Genomic DNA, 21578 nt, shown 5'->3' on the forward strand with positions numbered 1-21578 from the left:
TTGAAGTCGCTGCACTACGAAGCAGAAACATGGGAGGAAAACCACTATCTTCAAGTCTGTGTTTGTGCTTTGACGACGTCTCATGAGTCGTGAAGATGAGGGAAATTAGCTCAATTAGGGAGATTGCTGAACTTTACATTCAGATCTGCTGGATTTAAACACTCGCTGCAGAATTCAGCTGGTGTGACTGTAAACAGTAATCGGTCAGGTAATGCTGTTGCAGAGATGCATAGGAAACCTGGAGGTGTTTAATGCTGATTTCTCCAGACTGAAGTTTCCCTGGGAGGCAGATGGAGCGAGCGGCGGAGGAGGAGGAAACGTTTTATCATCCGACCAGCTGATGTGACGCTCTGTTTACTCTCAGACCTCCAGAATCCCCGGAGGAGGTGTACAGCTCTGGGTGTGTTTACTGCAGACAGCAGCTGTGTTTGTTCGATTCACATTCGGTGCTCCTGTGTGGCATTTTCCACTCTTTAGTCTGATCACAGCTCCTGCTGCTTCGAAATGTGTGGCTGGTTTTGTCTGAGTGAACCGAAGACTCACGTCAGATGTGAGTGTCTGTGATGTGGATCCTTGTTTGTTGTTAAAATGATGGCACAGCCGAAGGTAGATGGTGTTGAGGGTTCTTTTATTTTCCCAGAGCGTAATCCCAAAGTGAGGAAACAAAATGACGAGCTCAAAACTATTTTACAGTATTTACAAAAAGAATAGGAAGAAAAAAGAAAATTCTCATAAAGATATTGGGCTTTTGTTACCTCCAGTGTAACAAATCAAAAGTCAACGCTTGCAGGCTGCCACTCTCTCTCAGTCAGAGGGAAGTCTGACTCTCCCACAGGTGGAGGTTGGCCTCCTTTTAACACCACAGGCCCCTCCCCTCCAGGTAATTAACAATGAAAATCAGCGTTCTCTCCCACAAAACATAATAAATCCTATAATAAATTCAGGATAATTTGTTCAAAAATATACAGAAACAAACAGTCATACTACTGCATCTCCCAGTACGTCAGTAATGAAAATAAATTATTTTCATGCCGAAATCGGCACCTTTCGGTGACGTCATCATGACGTCACTTCCGGGTTTCCCATCTGACGGGCTATAAACAGGAAGTGAACATGGCGCTTGGTCTGCCAGTGGGAGGACGTGAATGGGACGTGAATACTAGTGAAAAGTTTGCAGGGTGATAAGATTATGGCAGGAGGATGATTTGGCAGTGGTCGAGTGTGCACCCACGACTACTGCGGTGAATAACAATGTCCAAATATGCGGGGAACGGAGCAGACAAACAGGAAAAAACACACGTGAGTGGTAATGTGCATTTTAATGAGTGCCTGCGCTGCGCTGTGGACCCCCGTCAGATCATCCCCTTCCTCCCGGAGGTTGACAAAGTTTTGGCAACCTGGACAGATAATCTGCGACCAGGTTACTTACTCCTTCCTGATCGGTGCCGTATCACAAATTTAAATGGTTGCAGTGAAAGGTACCAACGCGTCAGTGGACTGTTGTGGTCCTTCATCGAGTTGATCCAGGTGAGGGCCCGGTGATCCGTCTACAGATCAAACTCCCTGCCAAGTAGGTAGTACCTCAGGCTCTCCAGGGCCCACTTTATCGCAAGTCCTTCCTTCTCCACAACCGAGTATCTGGACTCTCGGTGGAGTAACTTGCGGCTTAGGTACAGGACAGGCTGCTCAGCTCCTTGCTCCCCTTGGGCAAGGACAGCCCCAAGGCCCACTACCGAGGCATCCACTTGCACCAGGAACCGGCGGTTGAAGTCTGGGCTACGCAACACTGGAGAGGAACAGAGGAGCACTTTCAAAGTGCTGAAAACCGTTTCACACTCCTTGGTCCAGGTCACAGGATTCTTCTGATGCTTCGTGGTCAGTGCAGTGAGTGGTGCTGCAATTGTGGCGAATTGTGGGACAAACCGTCGATACCATCCAGCCAGGCCCAGGAAGGACCTTGAACCTTGAGGGTTAAGCCAGGCCCTTGAACCAAGCACCTCCTTCTTGGTTCAAGGACGAGGACACTTCTCGATAGCTTCCACCTTATCCACTTGAGGTCGTACCTCTCCTTTTCCCAGCTGATAGCCAAGGTACCGAGTCTCATGGTGGGCCCACGCACATTTCGCCACATTCAGGGTTAGGCCAGCCACTTGTATCTTTCCCAGCACAAGTCTTAGGTGTTGAATGTGCTCCTCCCTTGTGCCACTGAAAATCACCACGTCATCGATGTAAGCTGCACTGAAAGCTTCGCAGCCCTGAAGCACTTTGTCCATCAGGTACTGGAAGGTTGCGGGAGCTCCATGCAGTCCAAATGGCATCACTGTAAACTGGAACAATCCCGCAGGTGTGCGAAAGGCTGTGTAGGGCCGACTGGAAGCCTCCAGTGGTACCTGGCAGTAACCCTTGCACAGATCCAGCGTGGTGATGAATGAAGCCGAGCCAATCCGGTCGAGGAGGTCATCCACCCTGGGCATTGTGTATGCATCAAACTCTGAGATGGCATTGAGCTTGCAGAAGTCAATACAAATGCACAGGGACCCATCCTTCTTGTAGACGATGACAACTGGACTACACCACTCTGAAGTTGACGGCTCGATGACTCCAAGTTCCAGCATTGATTCCACCTCTTTCCTGAGCTGCGCCACAACCTGTTGAGGGACATGGTACGGATGTTGGCGAATGGGAGTGTGGACCTTCAGCCTGATCACATGCTCAGTGAGGGTGGTTCTCCCAGGTTCTGTTTTGAAGAGTGCAGGCATCTCCCGGAAAACCTTCAAAAGGTCAGCAGTCTGGTCGGCTGGAAGATGGGTCACAAGAGGTTCTGAGGCTTCGGTCACTACAGGAACACCGGGATCCTCCTCTCCCTCTTCAACCTTCCTCACCAGCAATGCCGCATCCAGCGTATTCCGTGGAACCTCTTTCCACTCCTTCAAGAGTGTCACGTGATAAATCTGCTTGGACTTCTTCTTGTCCGGTTGCTGCACCTCATAAGTGACCGGCCCCATCCGTCTGGTGATGGTGTACGGGCCCTGCCACTTGGCCAACAACTTGCTGCTGGAGGATGGAAGCAGTAGCAGAACTTTCTGGCCAGGCTGGAACTCTCTTTGTCTGGCCTGCTGATCATACCAGGTCTTCTGCTTCTTCTGAGCTTCCTTCAGGTTCTCCTTAGCTTCCTCTTGGTATCTGGATAAGCGGTCCCTCATTTGCAGCACGTACTGGACAACCTCCTGCTCACTGGACCTGGGTTCTTCTGCTGTCCATGCTTTGTTCAACAAGTCCAATGGTCCTTGCACATCCCAACCATACAGGAGCTCGAAGGGTGAAAATCCAGTCGAAGCCTGGGGTACTTCTCGATAAGCGAAGAGAACAAAGGGCAGCCATCTGTCCCAGTCTCTTCCAGTGTCACTCACAAACTTCTGTAGCATCCTCTTTAGCGTCTGGTTGAACCTTTCTACCAGACCATCGGTTTGTGGATGATACGGTGTCGTTCGCAAGGCTGTGATCCCCAGCTGCTTGTGAAACATCTGCAACAGCCGAGAAGTGAAATTAGTTCCCTGATCAATGAGGATTTCGTCTGGGATCCCGACTCTGGAGAAAAACTGAACCAAGGCACAGAGAACAGCAGGACCAGTGATGGTGTGCAATGGGAAAGCCTCAGGGTATCGGGTGGCGTAGTCACAGAGTACGAGGATGTACTGATGACCTCGCCCACTCTTGACCAACGGCCCAACAATGTCCATTGCTATCCTGCGGAATGGAGTGGTAATGACTGGGAGTGGATGAAGGAGAGCCCTGTCAGATTTGCGTGTTGGTGCCATCTTTTGACATGTAGGGCATGTGGCGCAGTATGTGTGAATGTCATTATACATGCCGGGCCAGTAAAAACGAGAACTCACACGCAGATAGGTCTTATGGCGCCCAAAATGCCCCGCCCATGGGAGTGTGTGTGCGAGGTGCATGACCAACTGTCGGCAAGATGCAGGGACAACTGTTCATTTCTGATCGTTGATACAGACATACAACACATCACCCACCACAATGAACTGCTCTTTACCCGTGACATTGGCATTTACATTTTCTTTAGTACCAATCTTTTAAAAACAGGGTTTCAAAGTTACATCCTGCCTCTGTAACTCTGCAATATTGTCAGGTACCTTCCACAAGTCACCCACATTTAGACTCTCAGCATCCTGTTTGCTCAACACCAGTTGTTTCTCAAATCGCCTTCGAGGCCTTGATTTTTGAAAACCTTTAATGCCCCCTTCAAATACACTGTCGTCCAGGTCTGGCAGAGTGACTCCATCACAGTGTCTGACGAGCACAGCTTCATCAGGTCATTCTGATAAATCAAAAACCTGGGATGTCTCTCTGCAGGTTTTACCAATACGATCCATTAACAGAGCCTAAAAACCAACATGTCTAGTCAGTGACGGACTGTACCAACTGAACGATGGGAAGCTCAATAAGACCATCAATGAACCCACTGGAAATACATCACCTTCCATCCCTGTCAGCCAAAAAACCATTTCCAGACATCCAGACAGCGAGCCGTGGATCACTAGAGCAGTCGATCAATCAATCAGAGAGACAGCAGCATTAGCCAAGAGACATGATCCAGCACAGAGAGCTGCAAAAGCTCAGAATGAGCATAAAGGTGCAAAATGTGGGCATAACAAAGGGATGAAGTAGAGAGGACGTTGAGGACAGGTGATTCACGGTGAGCATGGGACGCAGGGAAACCTGTGATGGAGGCTCTGATGATGGAGAAGCTGAATAACGTTCAGTGGCTTTCAGAGCCTGTCTGGTGTTTCCAGGTCAGGTTCGGTCCACCTGCATGAAGACCCAACGTTCAGCCTCTCACTCAGAAAGAAAACGATTCTGCTTGTTCGGGTGAAGACAGGTGGTCATCTAAAGCAGTTCTGCTATTTTACAGTGCAAAGTATAAGAATTTGTCCATGAGGAGAAAGGACTGATGATCAGGACATGATCCCAGCGTTAAAACCAAAACTAAAACTTCTTTTCCTTGATGAGCTCTTCTTCTTTTCAGCAGCCAGAGAGCGCCGGGGAGAGCAGCAGAATGCAGACTGACGAACGAGGCCTCTGGCTTCATAAAGCCGCCATTCAGCCCGATCTGCAGCGCCATGCAGCACTGCCCCGCGTAACTGACGGCCCACGCATTAAGCCAATGTCAGAAATCATTTTCATTTTCTCAGCGAGCAGAGAGGAAGGCGCCGCCAGGTCTTAATTGTTCCTTTGGTTTGATGCCCAGACGCTGGGAAAAGATTAACAAGTGCTGCTTGTGTAGGTGAGCCTGAAGAGAGGCCCGGTCTGCGGCGTTTCAACACGGGACCCGAGCGCTTTCAGAAAGTGGCGTTTTCGCCCGTCTATACCACAACAGAGCCATAGCATTTTCGGAAACTTTCCGCCTTGGGAGTTGTTTCCAAACAGCGGCGTTTTCAGTGACAGAAAACAAGCACAGTTCTGTTTTCACTCATAAGAGCCAGCTCTAATGCGAAGAGCAGAGACTCCCTGAGCTCCAGCCGGAAGCTCGAAGAACCTCAGAGAACTGCAGCATTAAACTCAGTTTACGACCCATTTCTCAACCAGATCTCATGTATTTTCCCCATTCTCCAGACTTCTTTCTTTAGCTTTGTTTCATTTTATTTTCCATGAATAAAATCTTGTTAGTGTCTTTTTTTATTACATCTACGCAAATGAAGTTTCCCTTTAGAAAAAAGAACATAATCATGATTATGATGGATTTTTATAAAGACACAAGTCCATCCAATCACTCCAACTACAGCCGTCCTGTTCAGCTTGAGCTGGATTCAATCGTGAAAAACACCGACTTCTCTACTAACCTGCTATTTAAATGGCTCACTTCTTTACTGAGCCAATGTGTCCATCGTCACGTAAACATTTCAGCTTTTTAGTGTTGCAGGAAGTGTATTCAAGCAGCAAGATGCTCATCTGCTACAGACGCCGACCTTTGACCCCTGACCTGACAGTGGTGGATGTGATGGTGGGCTGAAAAAAAAGATGAAACGATGCGCAGGAAGAGCTGCGTCGTGTTTGAGCAGCACCATCATCGTGAAAATGATCCGAGCTAACGAGAGCGAGATCAAAGGCGCTCGCCGCTCAGACGGCGGGAAGATTTACATTCTAGTGGCGAACCGGATCTGAGACTGGATCTGAGTGAACTCAGCGCCGGGCGACGGATCGTCTCACGCTCAGTGTCTGACGGACGAACCCCGTTCCCATGACCTCTGACCTCCCCGGGGGCTCGGCGGTTTCCGGTTTGCACACACATAGCATCTCCAGCTCAACAGAACCGTTTCAAAGTCACCTCAGAAACAGCAGCTGCAGAGAAAGGCTCCGGCGGCTCCTGCACTGGGTCTGAATGTTACTCTGAGCTGCAGGAAAAGCTGAATGAAGCCACACCGATGAAAGACCTCCAGCTGTCGGACTCTGCACTACAACCCCGAGAACACACTGAGATATTTCCACACTGAGCAGACTTGGCCGTCCACTCCAGTCTGACAGTAGGTTTTTATGCATCCAGCCAGAGGCTGCAGATATCTGTGTCAGTTCGACTTTTTCAGCTCCGTTTAAATACTGAGCACAGAAAATAAACATTGGTTTGACCCCTCACAAGGTCATGAGCAAAAAACAAGCAGTGACGACTGAAGGACTGGGAGTTACTGAAGCCGTCTGCTGAAGGCCGCCGGCTGGGAGCTGCAGGTTTCTGTCTCCACAACAGAGAAATGTCCTCATATAGAATGAATGCAGATATCTCAAGACATGGACTTTACTGATTTCAAAAACTACCAGTCAATCATGCATATTTCTTCTGGGAATCACTCTCCGTATGTCAGAGAAAGCTGAGAAATGTATTTAATTTCCAAGGTTAACGACTGTATTTACTGAATAACGGATGAGGATGGCAGCGTATGGTTATCATGTTTAGGAATAAGTTGAGAAAGAGCGGCTGTGATGCTGGAGGAGCTGCAGACGGACGGACGGACAGCGGCGCTCTCACCTTGACTTCAGAGCACATTCTCCTCCTCCAGGCTTAATTAAACTCCAGGAGCCACAGCAGCTTTAAAAAGTCCACATCCAGGCGGTTGACAAACACCTTTTATTACCTCGTGAAAGACAATTAAAGGCGTCTGTCACCCTGTGGCGCTGCAGATAATTGGTTTGCCCCGAAACGCAGCCGGCAAAACTGATTGCTGGATAATTCGTCCTCGGTGGAGAGGAGCGGCGCCGGAGGAGGGACAGCCGGCGTCGATGACAGACCCGGGGACAGTCGATCTGTCCTTCACTAATATAATCCGTCCCGGCATTTCATGTTTTGGGTCAGACGGAGGAAAGACAGAAAAAGACAGGAGAGGGCAGGCGGTCAAACTTTCAAGAGCACCTTCTGTTCAGATTGTGTTTCACTGGGATCAATCAATCAAACAAAAATACTGGAGATACACTCTGTGTGTGTGTGTGTGTGTGTGTGTGTGTGTGTGTGTGTGTGTGTGTGTGTGTGTGTGTGTGTGTGTGTGTGTGTGTGTGTGTGTGTGTGTGTGTGTGTGTGTGTGTGTGTGTGTGTGTGTGTGTGTGTGTGTGTGTGTGTGTGTGCGTGCGCGTGCCAACAACATTGTAGAATTTGCAACTCTCTGTTGTTAAGAAATGTATTAAAACAAATTCCGGGTGAGCCTTTTCATCATTTGTGAAGTAAATCTAAATGACTGTGTTGGATTTTTTTCTTATTTTTTATTCTGACTCGCCACATTCTGCAACACATAAATTAACATTTTAATTTTTGACACTATTAAAATCCTGAACAGCTTCAACCTAAAGACACTATCTGTACTTTAAATGAGTCCAGTTCTACAATAAGTTCTATAACTGGATCTTCAGTCGGCAGATGATGTCCTCTTCACCACCATGAAGGCTTTGTGTCAAATAAAAATGAGTTTTTACGTCTGTATTTGTACTCTTGTACTTCAGAAATAATGCAGTTTAATCTGTTTTATGACGCTCACCAGTCAGTTTCTCTGCATAACAAATATGCAAAACCAACACAATGCAAGACAAACAGGACTTGACCCCCCGGGACAGGCTGCTGTTGGATGTGACTCCTGTCTGACAGACCGTCGTGAGACAGGTTAGTTTTACCCTACTGATGATGTGTTGTTGCAATAGTAACAACCAGTGGCGGCTGGTGGTGAAATGTGTTGGGGGGGGGGCGGGGGGGGGGATGTTAGAAATGCTTGCATAATCCAGATTAAATAATTAACAGAGCTGCAAAAGCAACATCACCTACGATACATAGTTACATCAATTACAGGTACACTATACTTTTTTAGTGCTCTACATGAACCCTCCCTCTCTCTCTCTCTCTCTCCCTCTCTCTCTCTCTCTCTCTTTCTCTCTCTCTGTCACACGCACACACGCTCTACAGATGTGTTCCAACCCAACTTCAACGACTGCCCACAGACAGCCTGCTGCAGCTGCTTGGTGACATGTAGCCAGACGTCTTCAGTCCAGCAGCTGACCTCAGCTAAAACCAGGCGTCACGTCCTTCAACAGGTCGACGTGGGCCGACCTTATCTGAAAAGAAGCTCACATCGACGCCTTTCTGGGATGCAAACAGGTTAACCACCATGTCGCTGAAGTCTGGTCGTTTTTGGATGAAGTCCATCTCGATAGACAGCGTGGCAAGTGCATTCAATCAAATTAATCATTAATGAATTATTAATGAATTATCCAAAGCAAATAATCCTTCATGCTGACGCCGCCATAGCTGAACTTTTCCTCCCTCCTTCCAACCCTGGCACCAGTAGCAGCCCCGCTGCGTTAACTCGCTGCTGTTGGTCAAAAGTCAGCGGCTGTGGGCTAACTGAAGCTAGCCCACAATGCTCAGTAAACCACGGGGGCGGGACATGACACCTGTCAATCACTGACAAGAAGGAAATGAATGTATCTGCTGGGCTGTAAGAAATCAGCCCATTTAGAGAGATTCTACGTTTTCCTTTGGACTGATTGGTGCTGCTGCCTTTGGTTTTATCTAAACTTAAAACAATCTGTTGTGAGTTATTTAGAAAATAATTTTCTTATCTTTTTTGTGTTCGCTGTGTTTCTGTGCTGGGAGGACTCAGCCCTGCTGTCCCTGGTAACAACACATCATTTGTGACAAATTAGGGTCACACTTACCAGGTTTGGTAAAAATCGGTCATGCCGTTTAGGAGCTTTAAATTTCAAGGATTTTTCAACAAAGCGTTTCCTCTTTGAGAGTCTTTTCAACTCGTGGCTCTGGTTTACTCAGAGCTGCTCTGTTCGTAGTTGTTTCTCAGTCGCCTGTGTCAATCCTGACATTTAAAAGCCAGGATGCAACTTTTCCAGAGTTTTAAGTAAAAACCTTCAGCTGCTACGAGAGCAATGGGTCAAACAAATAAAGTTTACATTACTCTTTCTTACATGGGCAAAAGTTTAAAAAAAGACAAAAATACAAGGAATATAAAGTCAGAGCAGTTCAGGAGCCTCTGTAAAAAAAAGGAAAATAATAGCTTTGTGAAAATAGTAAATATTTTAGGGAAAGTAGTTTTTAGTAGTTAAAAATAACCTGCATCTGTAGACATATCTATCATATCAACGTATTAAAACAGAAGCAGTGGAAATCCCACTGCAGTGTCAGTACTGAGTGTCTTTAGAGCGACGAGGAACAAATAATTATCAACTGAGTCTCAGTTTTCACAAACATTTGACAAGGCGGAGGAGCTCCCACCGCTGCTGCTCAAACAGCAGAGATGTCGGCAATCAGCTGATCTGCATGGAATCCCTGACAGCGCCGGGTCCGTCCTGGAGGAGGAGGGAGTGAGAGCCAGAAGCATGATGGATGCTGTTTCCCGCCGGCTGTGGATGAACCGACATCCAGGATGGTTCTTTCTTCTTCCTTCTTCCAGGGACGGACAGAACGCAGAGGGAGCATCTTGTCGTTTATCATGTGTTTGTTTTTGGTTCATTACGAGGATAAAACGCTCATTAAACACTCAGAACGCAGCAGTCTGCTTCATGAGGACCTGCCATTCCCTGAGATTTATCTAAAGAAAAGCTGCAGCGGTGTACCTAAAGAGCGAACAGCAGAGCCTGAATAATCCTCAGGAAGGCTGCTGCCCGGCGCCGTACCTGTTCTGAGCCACGGGTTCTAAACGCCGTGCTGCTGCTGCTGCTAGCGAGAAGCTAATGCGGATTTATGGTGTGTGTGAAGTAAATGTCCACATTTCCGCGCTGTGTTTATCTTTGAACAATTGTTCTTCTCTCCTCTCCTAAAAAACCAGCAGCAACACCCAGCAGGCCAGAGTTCAGCTGGACTGGGAGACACCAGAAATCTTTAAAAATAAAGATAGACGTCTGTTTAAATTCCCGGCTGTCACTGACTCTGGAGGCAACGTGAACGGTCGCTCGTCTGGTAAACTGAAGACCCTCCTCTTCACCGTGGTCTTCAGGAGGGAAGCCAGAACCAGGTTTATGGCGGAGACACGATTCAGGGTGGAAACAGTGAATTAGGTTTATTTAACATTAACTTCCCCTCTCCAGCTGCTTCCCCACATCTCTGCTCACATTCAGCCCCGTCCAGAGAGACGAGGACCAGAGGAGCCGTAAAACGAGCCGCCGTGGCGGCAGGAAGGATGGAGTGAGCGGCATTCCTGACTGCAGTGAAGAGAAGCCTCGGCCTCTAACAGCTCAGCATTTAGAGGAAGAGCAGTGTTTCCAGTGGCTGATGGGATGTCTCTACTAGTTAGAGTTTATCTGAACCAGAGGAATCCCGGCAGGAAGATCCTGGACGTGAGAACGGCGTAGCTCTACATGAGTCGGAGTGAGAAATCAAAGCCAGAAAAGACCGATTCTCAGATCTCAGCAGCTCATTTACACTTGAAACACCTGGACGAGGATTTACAGCAGAGGATGGACGGGGGGTGGGGGGGGGGGGGGGGGGGGGGGGGGGTGTCGGGGTGGGCCTAAGCCACCTCAGCAGTAGCAGCAGAGGATTAAATGGTCCAGTTCATGGTCACATGACGACTCGTTGGTCTGGTCTGTCCTCGCTGCTCTTCTTCCAGGACCAACAGAGCGGCGGACAGGATGGACGTCCACACCGTCTCTTTCCCGTCCACCGCCTCAGTCTGAGCGTCTCAGACGTTTCAGGAGGCAGACGGCGGCGAGGAGCGCTCATGTGAAGCTAGAGGCATCAGGAATAATTCATGCTCTGTGAACCCGGAACACTTATTGTGATTATAGAAACAGGACAGGCCTCCTCCTGGGGCCTGGAAGCCTCTGAAGCCGGGTTCCTCAATTAGCGGACCGCGGTCCACGACCGGACCGCGGCACACCTTGCTGCGGACCCAGGGCAAATGGCACTTTTCCACAAAAAAAAAAAAAAAAAAAAAAAAAAAAAGGAAAAAAATCTTTCTTTAAACATATATCATTTTTATTAATCACCAATCTATCGCTATGCGCTGCTATTCTATCGCTGATTTTTGTTTCATTTTTATTAAATCTCTCTCATGTCCCCACTTCTGTTGTGTTCAGTCACTGCATGCTCAGCGCCCTGCGTGCTGTGTGTGTGCGTGTGTGTACGTGCATGCATGTGTGTGTTTGAGAGAAGAGGGAGACAGCGCTGAATGGCTGTTGCCTGGGTGACAGGATATTATGGGCTGTCATCTCTATGACAACGATGCGCTGATTGGCTGAGAGAGCGTGCATGCTGCTAGCAAGACGGGACGGGCAGCACCTTCGACCTGCCTCGTACAGGACCAGGGCCGGTCCCGGGGCCGGTCCCAGGGCCGGTCCCGGGGCCGGTCCCAGGGCCGGTCCCAGGGCCGGTCCCTGGGCCGGTCCCAGGGCCGGTCCCAGGGCCGGTCCCAGGGCCGGTCCCAGGGCCGGTCCCAGGGCCGGTCCCAGGGCCGGTCCCAGGGCCGGTCCCACGGCCGGTCCCACGGCCGGTCCCACGGCCGGTCCCAGGGCCGGTCCCTGGGCCGGTCCCAGGGCCGGTCCCACGGCCGGTCCCACGGCCGGTCCCACGGCCGGTCCCACGGCCGGTCCCAGGGCCGGTCCCTGGGCCGGTCCCAGGGCCGGTCCCACGGCCGGTCCCACGGCCGGTCCCACGGCCGGTCCCACGGCCGGTCCCGGGGCCGGTCCCAGGGCCGGTCCCGGAGCCGGTCCCAGGGCCGGTCCCAGGGCCGGTCCCAGGGCCGGTCCCAGGGCCGGTCCCAGGGCCGGTCCCAGGCATGGGCCAACTAGACTGCTCGGCGCTGCCCGGCATCGCTCGGCATCGCTCAATGTCCCCCCCCCCCCCCCCGCCCCCCCGCCCCCGTCCCACAGGGCGCTGAAGCCCAGACCCATGCTTGTATGGACTTTCAAGATTTGTATTTGAGGACCCCTGCTCTAAAGGGTCCGTCTGCTCCGAGGTCACCTGAACCATTGGGCACATTCCAGAGAAATCCATCATAATTCAGTTACTGCAGTTTTAAGGTTCCTGAGACAGTCTGCCAGCTTTATTCTAAGGCCGCGGCAGACCAGGACCAAGGCAGGAGAACCAGAACCTCTTCCAGTCACACCGGAGGGTTTCTGGAAGGAAACAAATGGGAACCATGGACCTCATTACACACTGATTTATATCTGTATTGCAGTTTATTCAAACCAAAAGAAACATCATGAACTGTGTCACAACAACCAGCAGGACTAACTGAAGGCTGTGATAAACAGGACCATGTACTGAACCACAGGAGGATTCAAACCAACACATTTTAGCCGCGCTGCTCAGCAGCAACGACGCCGCTGACGATCTGACGCTCCTCCAGAGCGGTTCCCTGAACGCAGCACAGCGCCCAAAGCCTTTTCATTCCTTTCGTCCTGCAACAACGAAAGCTTTCCTTTTCTCAGACAAACAGCCGAGCAGCGGTTGTTCTCGGATAACAGGACTCGTCACCGTGTGACGCAGGTTATCGCCACGCGAGAAGCGAATCACACTTCCTGTGTTGCAGAGAAGAAAAGAAGAAAGGATGGCGGTGCTCAGCTTGTTCAGCGACTTGGAACATGTGTCCCTCGCCCTGCCGAACAGGACGTTGTGCTGTAATGAGGAGAACGCTCAGTTTCTCAGTGTAAACACCGCGAGCGGCAGAGCCCAGCGATCCAGCAACATGGCTGAGGCTCCTGCTCATTCACACCACGTTCTGTCCCTCTGAATCTTTAATGGCAGAGGAACAGCAGAACAGCGAGATGAGTTGATGAATATCGGACATTGACGGAGCAGGATGCTAACGTGATGCCTGTCAGGGCGGACTGCGATCCAGAAACACGCCGGCGATACGTTCAGAGGAATGGAGGGTTCAAGTGAAGGCACAAACGCTTCTGATGCTTATCCTCTCCAAACGCAAGTTAAAAAAAGAAAAAGACATGAATGATTACAAAATCCTATTATATTTGACAAGAAAATCTCATTAAAAATAAAACATCACAGTAATTAAAAGCACTGACTTCTGATTTCAGTATCATCAAAATCTCAAACCCAGTTCAGAACAGCCATGATCAGAGCAGACAGCTTCCATATTCCCATTTCAGAAAATGCAGCGTGTTTTAAGGATGCTACCTGCAGCATCCGCTGCTGAGGCCTGACAGACACCACCCAGTCCAACGGCTGGAAGCAGAAAGCCAGCAGGCAGCCAATAACCCAAACCACCGACCGGGCGACACTCAGAGCTGCCGGCTGCAAACCTCCTGAAGAACGACTTCAAAATCCACTCCGGGCTGCTCGACACCCAGAGCCAGCTATCCTTCATCTAAATATTTACTGAGTTTCACAGACGTGCATGACAACATAAAGACAACACTCGTCTGCAGGAGCAGTGTGTATGAATGCAGACTTTCCTCATTTAAAGCAGATTTCCCGCACAGACGCGGCTTCCACCACCTGCTTCCATCAATCCGCCGTCCTGTTTCCCCGTCTCCACTGCACGGTGGCCAGGTGGGGGGTTGCAGTCCGTTAGATGCTCTCACCAGGTTTCTGTAGAGTGAGTGAAGGCTTGAGCTGATGGAGGCTGCAGCATCGTCCAACCCAACGCAGCCGGAGAACACAATCAGACTGAACTGAAAAAGACATTTCCGCTTGTTCTTGATATTAACAGAGAGCATATTCACACTGGGAGCCGTGGCTCCAGGTTCTGAGCTCCTTCTTAATGCAGGCTCAGCTGTGGGGTCGCTTTGTGGGGTGGTGACGTGGTGAAGTGGTGACGTGGTGACGTGGTGAAGTGATGAAGTGGTGACGTGGTGACGTGGTTTGGACTCGTTGCCGTACAGACAGAACACTGCTGGCTTGAGTTCAGGTTTAAAGGCCTTTAGTGAGTCTGCATGTTCACCCTGAGCATCATGGCTTTCTTGTGGATGCTCCAGTTTCCTGCCACAATGTAAAAACATGCATCTGGCCTTGATGACGGCTGTGGAGGTAAATATGTGTCACTTGCTGTGACCCCTGAGATCAGCTGGACGTTTATAACAACATTTCTCTCTCCTGATCAAAGACGGAGGGATGAAGAGTTGTGAGAACATCAGGCCTCCATTTTTTCAGGCAGTTGTGGTATATAATTGTCTTTTATATCCACCTTATTTCTTTATGTTTAATGTTGTTTTTTGCATGTCTAAACACTAATAAACAGATAAACAGTGTTGTTTGGAGTTCGAATGAGACTAATGTTCTGCTTTTGAAGAAACTGAAACTTTTGACTGGTCCCACTCTAAACAGGGGAAATAAACATACTAAACCTGATTCGTCTGAAGATACTATTTGATTTAATGCTACAAGCATATTTTTTTCCGTTTTGTAAATGAAAAAACTTAAAGAGACAGTGAAGGTTGCAAACTACATGAATTAAAAAAAAAAAAAATCATGTTCTTCATGTTCATGTCCTGCCGTATGAAAACAGCTAATTGGAGTTGAAACCACTTCACCCATCTGTGTGAACAGCAGACCAGTCACACACAGCCCAGCTCCGACACACACTCAGGCAGCATCATCGATCCTGCTCCGATACCTTCCATATTACTGCGATTTCATATCTTTCATTCACCTGGAAACCAATAATACAATCACAAAAGCACCAGTTGGCCGATCGCACATTAAATGAGCTGGCATTAGAAACCTCCCTGACCCTTCTCCGATGCAAACCAAACCCGCGCGCAGCGGACGCGCGAGACGCCAGCGGAGGATCCAGGATCCCGGGATTCAAAGAGAAGACCCAGCAGGGACCGCCTGATTCCTCTGCAGCACTGGGAGCTGGGAGCTGCTCCTCCAAGCCCAAATACCAATTTACTGCTCCTTTTCTATCGCCGTGCGCGGCGCGGCAGACGCACGCGGAGCCGCGGCGGGCGCGTGCCTTACCTGTGCAGTCCTTGCCTTTGCCTTTGCACTCCCCGCTCTGGGGGTAGTAGGACGAGCGAGCCTCCGGCAGGTGCAGGAGCAGCGAGAAGAGGCAGGCGGACACCAGGCACCGGACGAACCCGCCGCGGCGCCCGTCGCCCCTCCCGGGCCCGGGCCGCATGCTGGAGGCGCTGGTTCCGGCGACGACCCGCCGGATCGCGGAGCAGGTGAGACGCGATGCGCGCGGAGGTCTGCGGTCAACGCCCGGCTCCCTCCGCCGCGGGGAGAGGGTCTGAGCAGGGGGAGGAGGAGCGGGAGGAGCAGGACAGGCGCCGGACTCCTTCAGAAGGCGGAGGCGGGCCGGGTTCTCCGGGATGCGGGCAGCCGCAGCATCCTCTCCTCCGTCCTTCCTCCGCAACCGCGACTGCGCTCCTCTCTTGTCTTCAGCGGACAGACGGACTTCAGCGCAGCGATCCTGCACGTCCCGGATCCCGGGAGGAGCTGCGGGGCGCTGCGGGGCGCTGCGGGGCGCTGCGGGGGGTGGAGGCGGTGCAGGCGGTGCAGGCGGCCGGTGCGTAAAGAGAGCAGCTGCAGCCACAACAAAGAGATGGAGAGAGACTGAGGAGAGGAGAGGAGAGGACAGACAAGCGGTCACGTGAGAGGATGCAACACTCCCCTCCACCTCCACGCCCCGAACGCGCACGCACGCACACGCGTGTACACGCACGCACACCTAGAGACACAAAAGCAGCCGAGCAGAGGCGACACGGTGGATGGGAAACATAAGGAGTGCAGCTCCTGTCAGGACGAGAAGCTCCTTCCTGAGAAACAGACTCACAGCACGTGACAATGATCCAGACAGAGTCTGTTCAGCTTTTCCCCAAAATCTGTGACGATGATTGACAATGTGAGAGAAAGCAGTAGGCTGGTTGTAAACCAGGGGCCGCTGGGCCAGGCTTTAGAAGAAAAACAACAACAACAAACACTTATGTTCTCAAACACAATGGTTCTCATTCATTCCCGCTCATTCTGGATCTTTCTTCACCAGATTTAATCCTTTTTGGTATTCTGTGAGCTCTGGCTGTCTTCTGTCCGTCTCTGTGATGGACTGAGTTTGTTTTGGTGAACCTTACCTTTAGTGATAGAATATGTTCTGTTTCACATCAGAACTGATTTCCACTCTTTACAGGGCTTCAGGTTGTTGCATTGACATGAAAATTTGGCTTCACCTTTCTTCTCTATAATGTCTTTGTGAATTTGTGGTTGCTTTATGTCTTTGTATATCCTGTATCTCTTTTGTGTCCTTTTAACAAGTCTGTCCATCCAATAAACATTGTTGGCATCTCTCTGCGGTCGCTCATCTGTATTCAGGTCTAATTCTGAGATATATTTGCAAAAGGCATCATGATTCCATTAAAATAACGTTTGACGTCTTATTGTGTGATATGTATGAGATTTTAATGTAAGATTCAAAAGAGGAAACCAGTATGGTTGATTCTGAACCAAATCCGTTTCTGACTGAAATCTTGAATCATTTCAGGTCCATTAAAGCTTTTTCCTGTGGAAACATTCAGAGCGGACATCTGACCGAGTCTTATCAGGGCCGTGTGGCTGTGTGGGCGATACCTGAGCCGGCTGTACAAACAGGACCCGACACGACTCATTAAACTCTCCGTGTTGACTGGATTAATATTTGCTCAGCTCAGTTTGGCTGACGGCTCGATTCCAGCTGCTGCTGGCGCCTCACCAGGACGGACCGTTTGGCAGGCGGCCTTCTCATCCAGCTGCTGGTCGCCTCTCCGTCATGCTCAGAGTTTTTTTCTTTCTATATATATGTACGGTGGCGGCAGCAGCAGTGGCGGCGGCGGCCGGCCCTCGGCGGTGCTGTTGGACATGCTCGGTTTCACGCCGGCGGCTCCGGCTCTCCCGGGCGCTATCGCTGTCTGCCAGACAGCGGCGTGGCTCCAGCCCGTTCTAAATCACTCCCAGCTCTGCTGATTAGCTTCTGGACTGAGGTTAAAGACCCGGCAGTGTGCGAGGAGAGACCGGAGCAGAGATAAAGAAGTCCTCCTGATTTACTTCCTCTTCAGCCTGCTGCCGAACCAAAGCTTCAGGACGAAACACCCGGAAAGGCTGAAATCAGCCTCATGATAATGAGCGCAGCAGCCACCAGCTCAGCTCAGCAGGTGGATGTCAGGTAGGGGGGGGTTCTGATGTCTCAGCCTCAGAGAAAGATGAAGAGACATGAGGGTTAGCTTGTTCCAGAGCAGAGAGCCTGAAGCCTCACAGCCCAGACTCTGAGCACATTCACCCACAATGCAGGGCAATCCGTCTCTGATGGGCAGGGTTCATTAGGAAGCGGTGGTCAGTGGACCGCGGCGCGGCCAACGCCGATCACACACACATTCACACTCACATTCAGTCTGTGGACAGCAACACAACACCACAACACCAACACAAGCGACTGCTCCGCTCCAGCACATGCAGTTTGAGCACATTGGCCCACATTCAGCAGACCGGTACCGACCAGAGTCACGACCACCGCAGACATGAGGACCTTCACAGGAAACACTAAACAGTCTCTACAATCAGAACAGCTTTAATGAGCAGGTGGCTGAAACATTTCTAATGAATGAATGAATGAAGATGATCTGCTTCATTCTCAGTGAAGGCCGAGTGGAACCATGTTCTTGCTGGAAGGTTTGTCTTAATTTCCTCCTAAGCTTCATCAGCTTTGGTCGCCTGTTTGGGGTTTAAACCTGAAGCTCGGCGGTCCTCAGATTATTCCTCCAGCCATATGCTTCCAGTACAGACAGTTCCTGTTGTCACATATTCAGCTCGTCTGATGGGCCACGCGGTTTTAGTACTTCCTAAAGTAGGGTCAGGCCACTGATTAGGATAAAAAAAGGTCATGTCAGATTTTAGAATAAAACTGTTAACTGTAGACCCTGATAGGTCTACTATGGCAACTGAAGGGCATGCAACAGATTTCTATCAAATGATAATTCAAAATTCTCATGTTTAAAGGTGGATTTCTTCTGCATTTCTTAATTTCATGTCACCGTGGCAAATCATACATGCAAAATATATTCATGCAAATGTGTTTATCTTGGAACGATGTAATCATAATGTCTGAACTGACGTATTTCGATAAAGCAGTAAAACCCTCAATTTGGACAAATCACATTTTTTATTCGGGAGCTGCTTCGTTCCAGCGTAGATCTTCTAGAAACAAATGAAATCCTGAGGAATAGAGTCACGCGGCTCATTTCAGGTTGATGAAGTTAAACTCCGCCACAATGGCGGTGCATTATTTAGCTTCAGCAGCTGGTGAATGTTGAGTTTTCTGTTTTGAATCAGTGTTAATCGACACTAAAAAGCATTTTTCATGGAAGCTACTTGAGCTTCTCTGCTTTGGGTTGTTTTAACCAAATTGGGTGGGCTTTGTCTCATCTTCAGGAATAGGAGGCGGTTCAGCAATAAATCTGGCTGGGCCAAATCTCTGGGGCCTAAATGGAAAAAGAGGGATGGCAAATCAGCAAAGGTAATTCGATTAAGTTCATGATAGTTATCTCTAATTGGCTTACGGCGTTGGTTGTAGCCCGGCAGACGCTGGGATTGTGTTGTCTCGCAGCGGCGTCCCTGAGAGGACGTCTTGTGTTAAGATAGTTCAAGAGGAAGCACTCTGATACTACTGGAACTAATGCAACAGGTTCTGATGGTAAAACTCCTCCACCGCCAAGACATGGCGAAGCCACGGAGGAATGAAGGGAAAAAAGTAAAATGAGCAGGAAAAAAAAAAAACCTCTGAATCCCGGATGATCAGAAGCCTCCACCTGAGGAGAGCCCGGCTGTTTCGGGGTCTTAGCTGTGATCCTGATCATGGCGTGCAGACTCTAATTTCCTCCACCATCTGTAGTGTCGGCCGCCCCTCTGCTGCTCAGAGCATGGAGGAGGGTGGAGAAGGGTGGTGGTGGCGGGGAGGGGGGGTTAATCCAAGCAGTCCTGCAGGGCCATGCAGGAGTGGGGGGGGGGTTACCCCTGCTAATCGCCACACATCCCTGCAGTAATGGGGATAGGGTCTTAACGAGCCATTTAATCTGCGCGATCAGACCCGGGTTCTGAGGAAGTGAAGGATGCAGCCGAAGCGCCGAGGACTCGGAGGTCGAGGACTCAGAGGTCGAGGACTCGGAGGTCGAGGACTCGGAGGTCGAGGACTCGGAGGTCGAGGACTCGGAGGTCGAGGACTCGGAGGTCGAGGCCTCCGTCCGGGCCTGACTCCGGTAGCTGGTTAGCAGGACCATGTGAACGTTCCTCATACAGACATGGTAGCTTTGTGTTTTTACGGTTCTGAATGCACGAATCTCTGCTGCACAGTTCACCTTGATCATGTTCAAAATAAATGTTTTCTTGAAAAGCTTTTCTGCAAAGTGAAGATCTGACTTCAAAAGGCCTTCAAACCTTGAAACCCTCTTTCAGTGGAGCACGTCACTAATCTTCATATCTGACAGCTTCCTGTTTCCGGTATGACCTGGTTTATAGTAGTGACTCTGGTTTTTCGGGTTAGAATGCTGTCATTATGTATTTCAGTGCAGTAAATGAATGAAGCCTAAATGGGATATGCTTGAATATAATCTGGACATTAATAGACAACAGTAACTCTGCTATACAGTGAATATTTCTGCTTTTTCAGTTTTGCAGCTAAAAAGGCAATTCATGCGTTTTTAAAATGTTGATACATTCGGTTCAAGTTGTATTCCCTGTATTAATATCCATCACCATATGGCTGTTTTCTGTTATGCATATTATGAAACAATAGCGGAAGGAAAACACCCTGGAATCAACAGTTTCCACATCAATAATTCAAGTCAGGGCTTTCTTTTTCATCTAGCAAACATATCAACATTATATATATTTATAAAAATAGAAGTTAAACCAGGAAAAATACAACCATAGCACAAACAGTGTGTATTCGGTGTGTTATTCCTTTGTTCTAATAAAGCTTCATGGTGACAGACGTTGTTGGAAAGCACATTTATTCTCTTTTTAAATAGCATCACGTCATTTTTGAAGAATCTGCATTTGTGAAATGAGCAGAGTTGAGTATATACTGTATATATACTTACTGTGAAATCTTGTGATTTTTCAATATAAATGTTTCCATCTTCGTCTTTTATGTAAAAACTACACCTGCACCAAACACCAAGACATTTGTTCCTACTTTAACTGCATGTTATCATCAGTACAGTGAACTTCCAGCCTCATATTGTCTACAGGAGCTTCCCTGATTCCCTGATGAGACGCGTGAAGCCACAGCCTCTGCACCAACCACACTGTTCATGACCAGAATCCTCCATGAAAGAGCATGCAGCACGCCGGCGTCGTCAGAACTATGGATCAGCTGTTGACGTCTTTACATTATCTGTGCAGAAACAGCGAACAGCCTGACTGAGTGTGTGTGTGTGTGTGTGTGTGTGTGTGTGTGTGTGTGTGTGTGTGTGTGAGTATTGTAAGGAGATCCCTGTGTCTGCAGCGCCGCCCTCCATGCATCCACCCCGGCCAGGAGAGGTAACTGTAGAGTCCTCTTCCTGTGCAGCGGACCTGGTTTTACATAATTAATGAGTGTCATAATGTTTTAATAAGCCGACCCTGTCTTCCCCCCAAAGACGACTATAAACCGTCCATAAAATGTCCTTATCATAAAACTATATGACTTAAACCGTATAAATCCTCTTTTATGTGGCAGATAGAGGGTCGTCTTTCAAAACAAGGGATTAGAAAATGAGATTTATTTGCTTTCAGGAGAAATTAGGTTCAGCGTGAAGAAATCAAACTTCATTACTTATGGAGCTTTTAATGTGTCTTTACAGTTTTTTTGCTTTCATATTTCTCATGGAAAAAATCGTAACTTTTACAGCGACGATCTGATGGTTGGTTCGTAAGCTGTCAGACTGACAGAAAAAATAACACGATCAGAACAAAATAAATACCCAAATGTGTGAAAGATGCCCACTCTTGGTTTAAAAGAGAATAAATACGTCAAATGATCAGCATGTGGCTGTGAGTGGAGGGGTCAGAGGTCGTTCATCTGGAGGAAATTCTCTGCTGGCTGGAGAAGCTGGAGGAGCAGAAAACCGTCTGTCGGGAGGGAAACGCTTCGGGAGGCGGTCTCCAT

At 49.2% G+C, this 21578-nt stretch overlaps 1 protein-coding gene across 1 annotated transcript in view; it reads right to left on the bottom strand.

Annotated features, from left to right (window-relative positions):
- The window catches only part of tmeff1a (transmembrane protein with EGF-like and two follistatin-like domains 1a), a 74733-nt gene extending 59078 nt beyond the window's left edge, over positions 1–15655 (bottom strand). Inside the window, exon 1 of the mRNA XM_030115857.1 lies at positions 15425–15655. Within this exon, the coding sequence (XP_029971717.1) occupies positions 15425–15584 (160 nt within the window). The 5' untranslated portion in view covers positions 15585–15655. The remainder of the gene's footprint in view (positions 1–15424) is intronic.
- Between the last annotated feature and the right edge of the window lie 5923 nt (positions 15656–21578).

Source organism: Salarias fasciatus, chromosome 18, assembly GCF_902148845.1.
Source record: "Salarias fasciatus chromosome 18, fSalaFa1.1, whole genome shotgun sequence".
NCBI lineage: Eukaryota > Metazoa > Chordata > Actinopteri > Blenniiformes > Blenniidae > Salarias > Salarias fasciatus.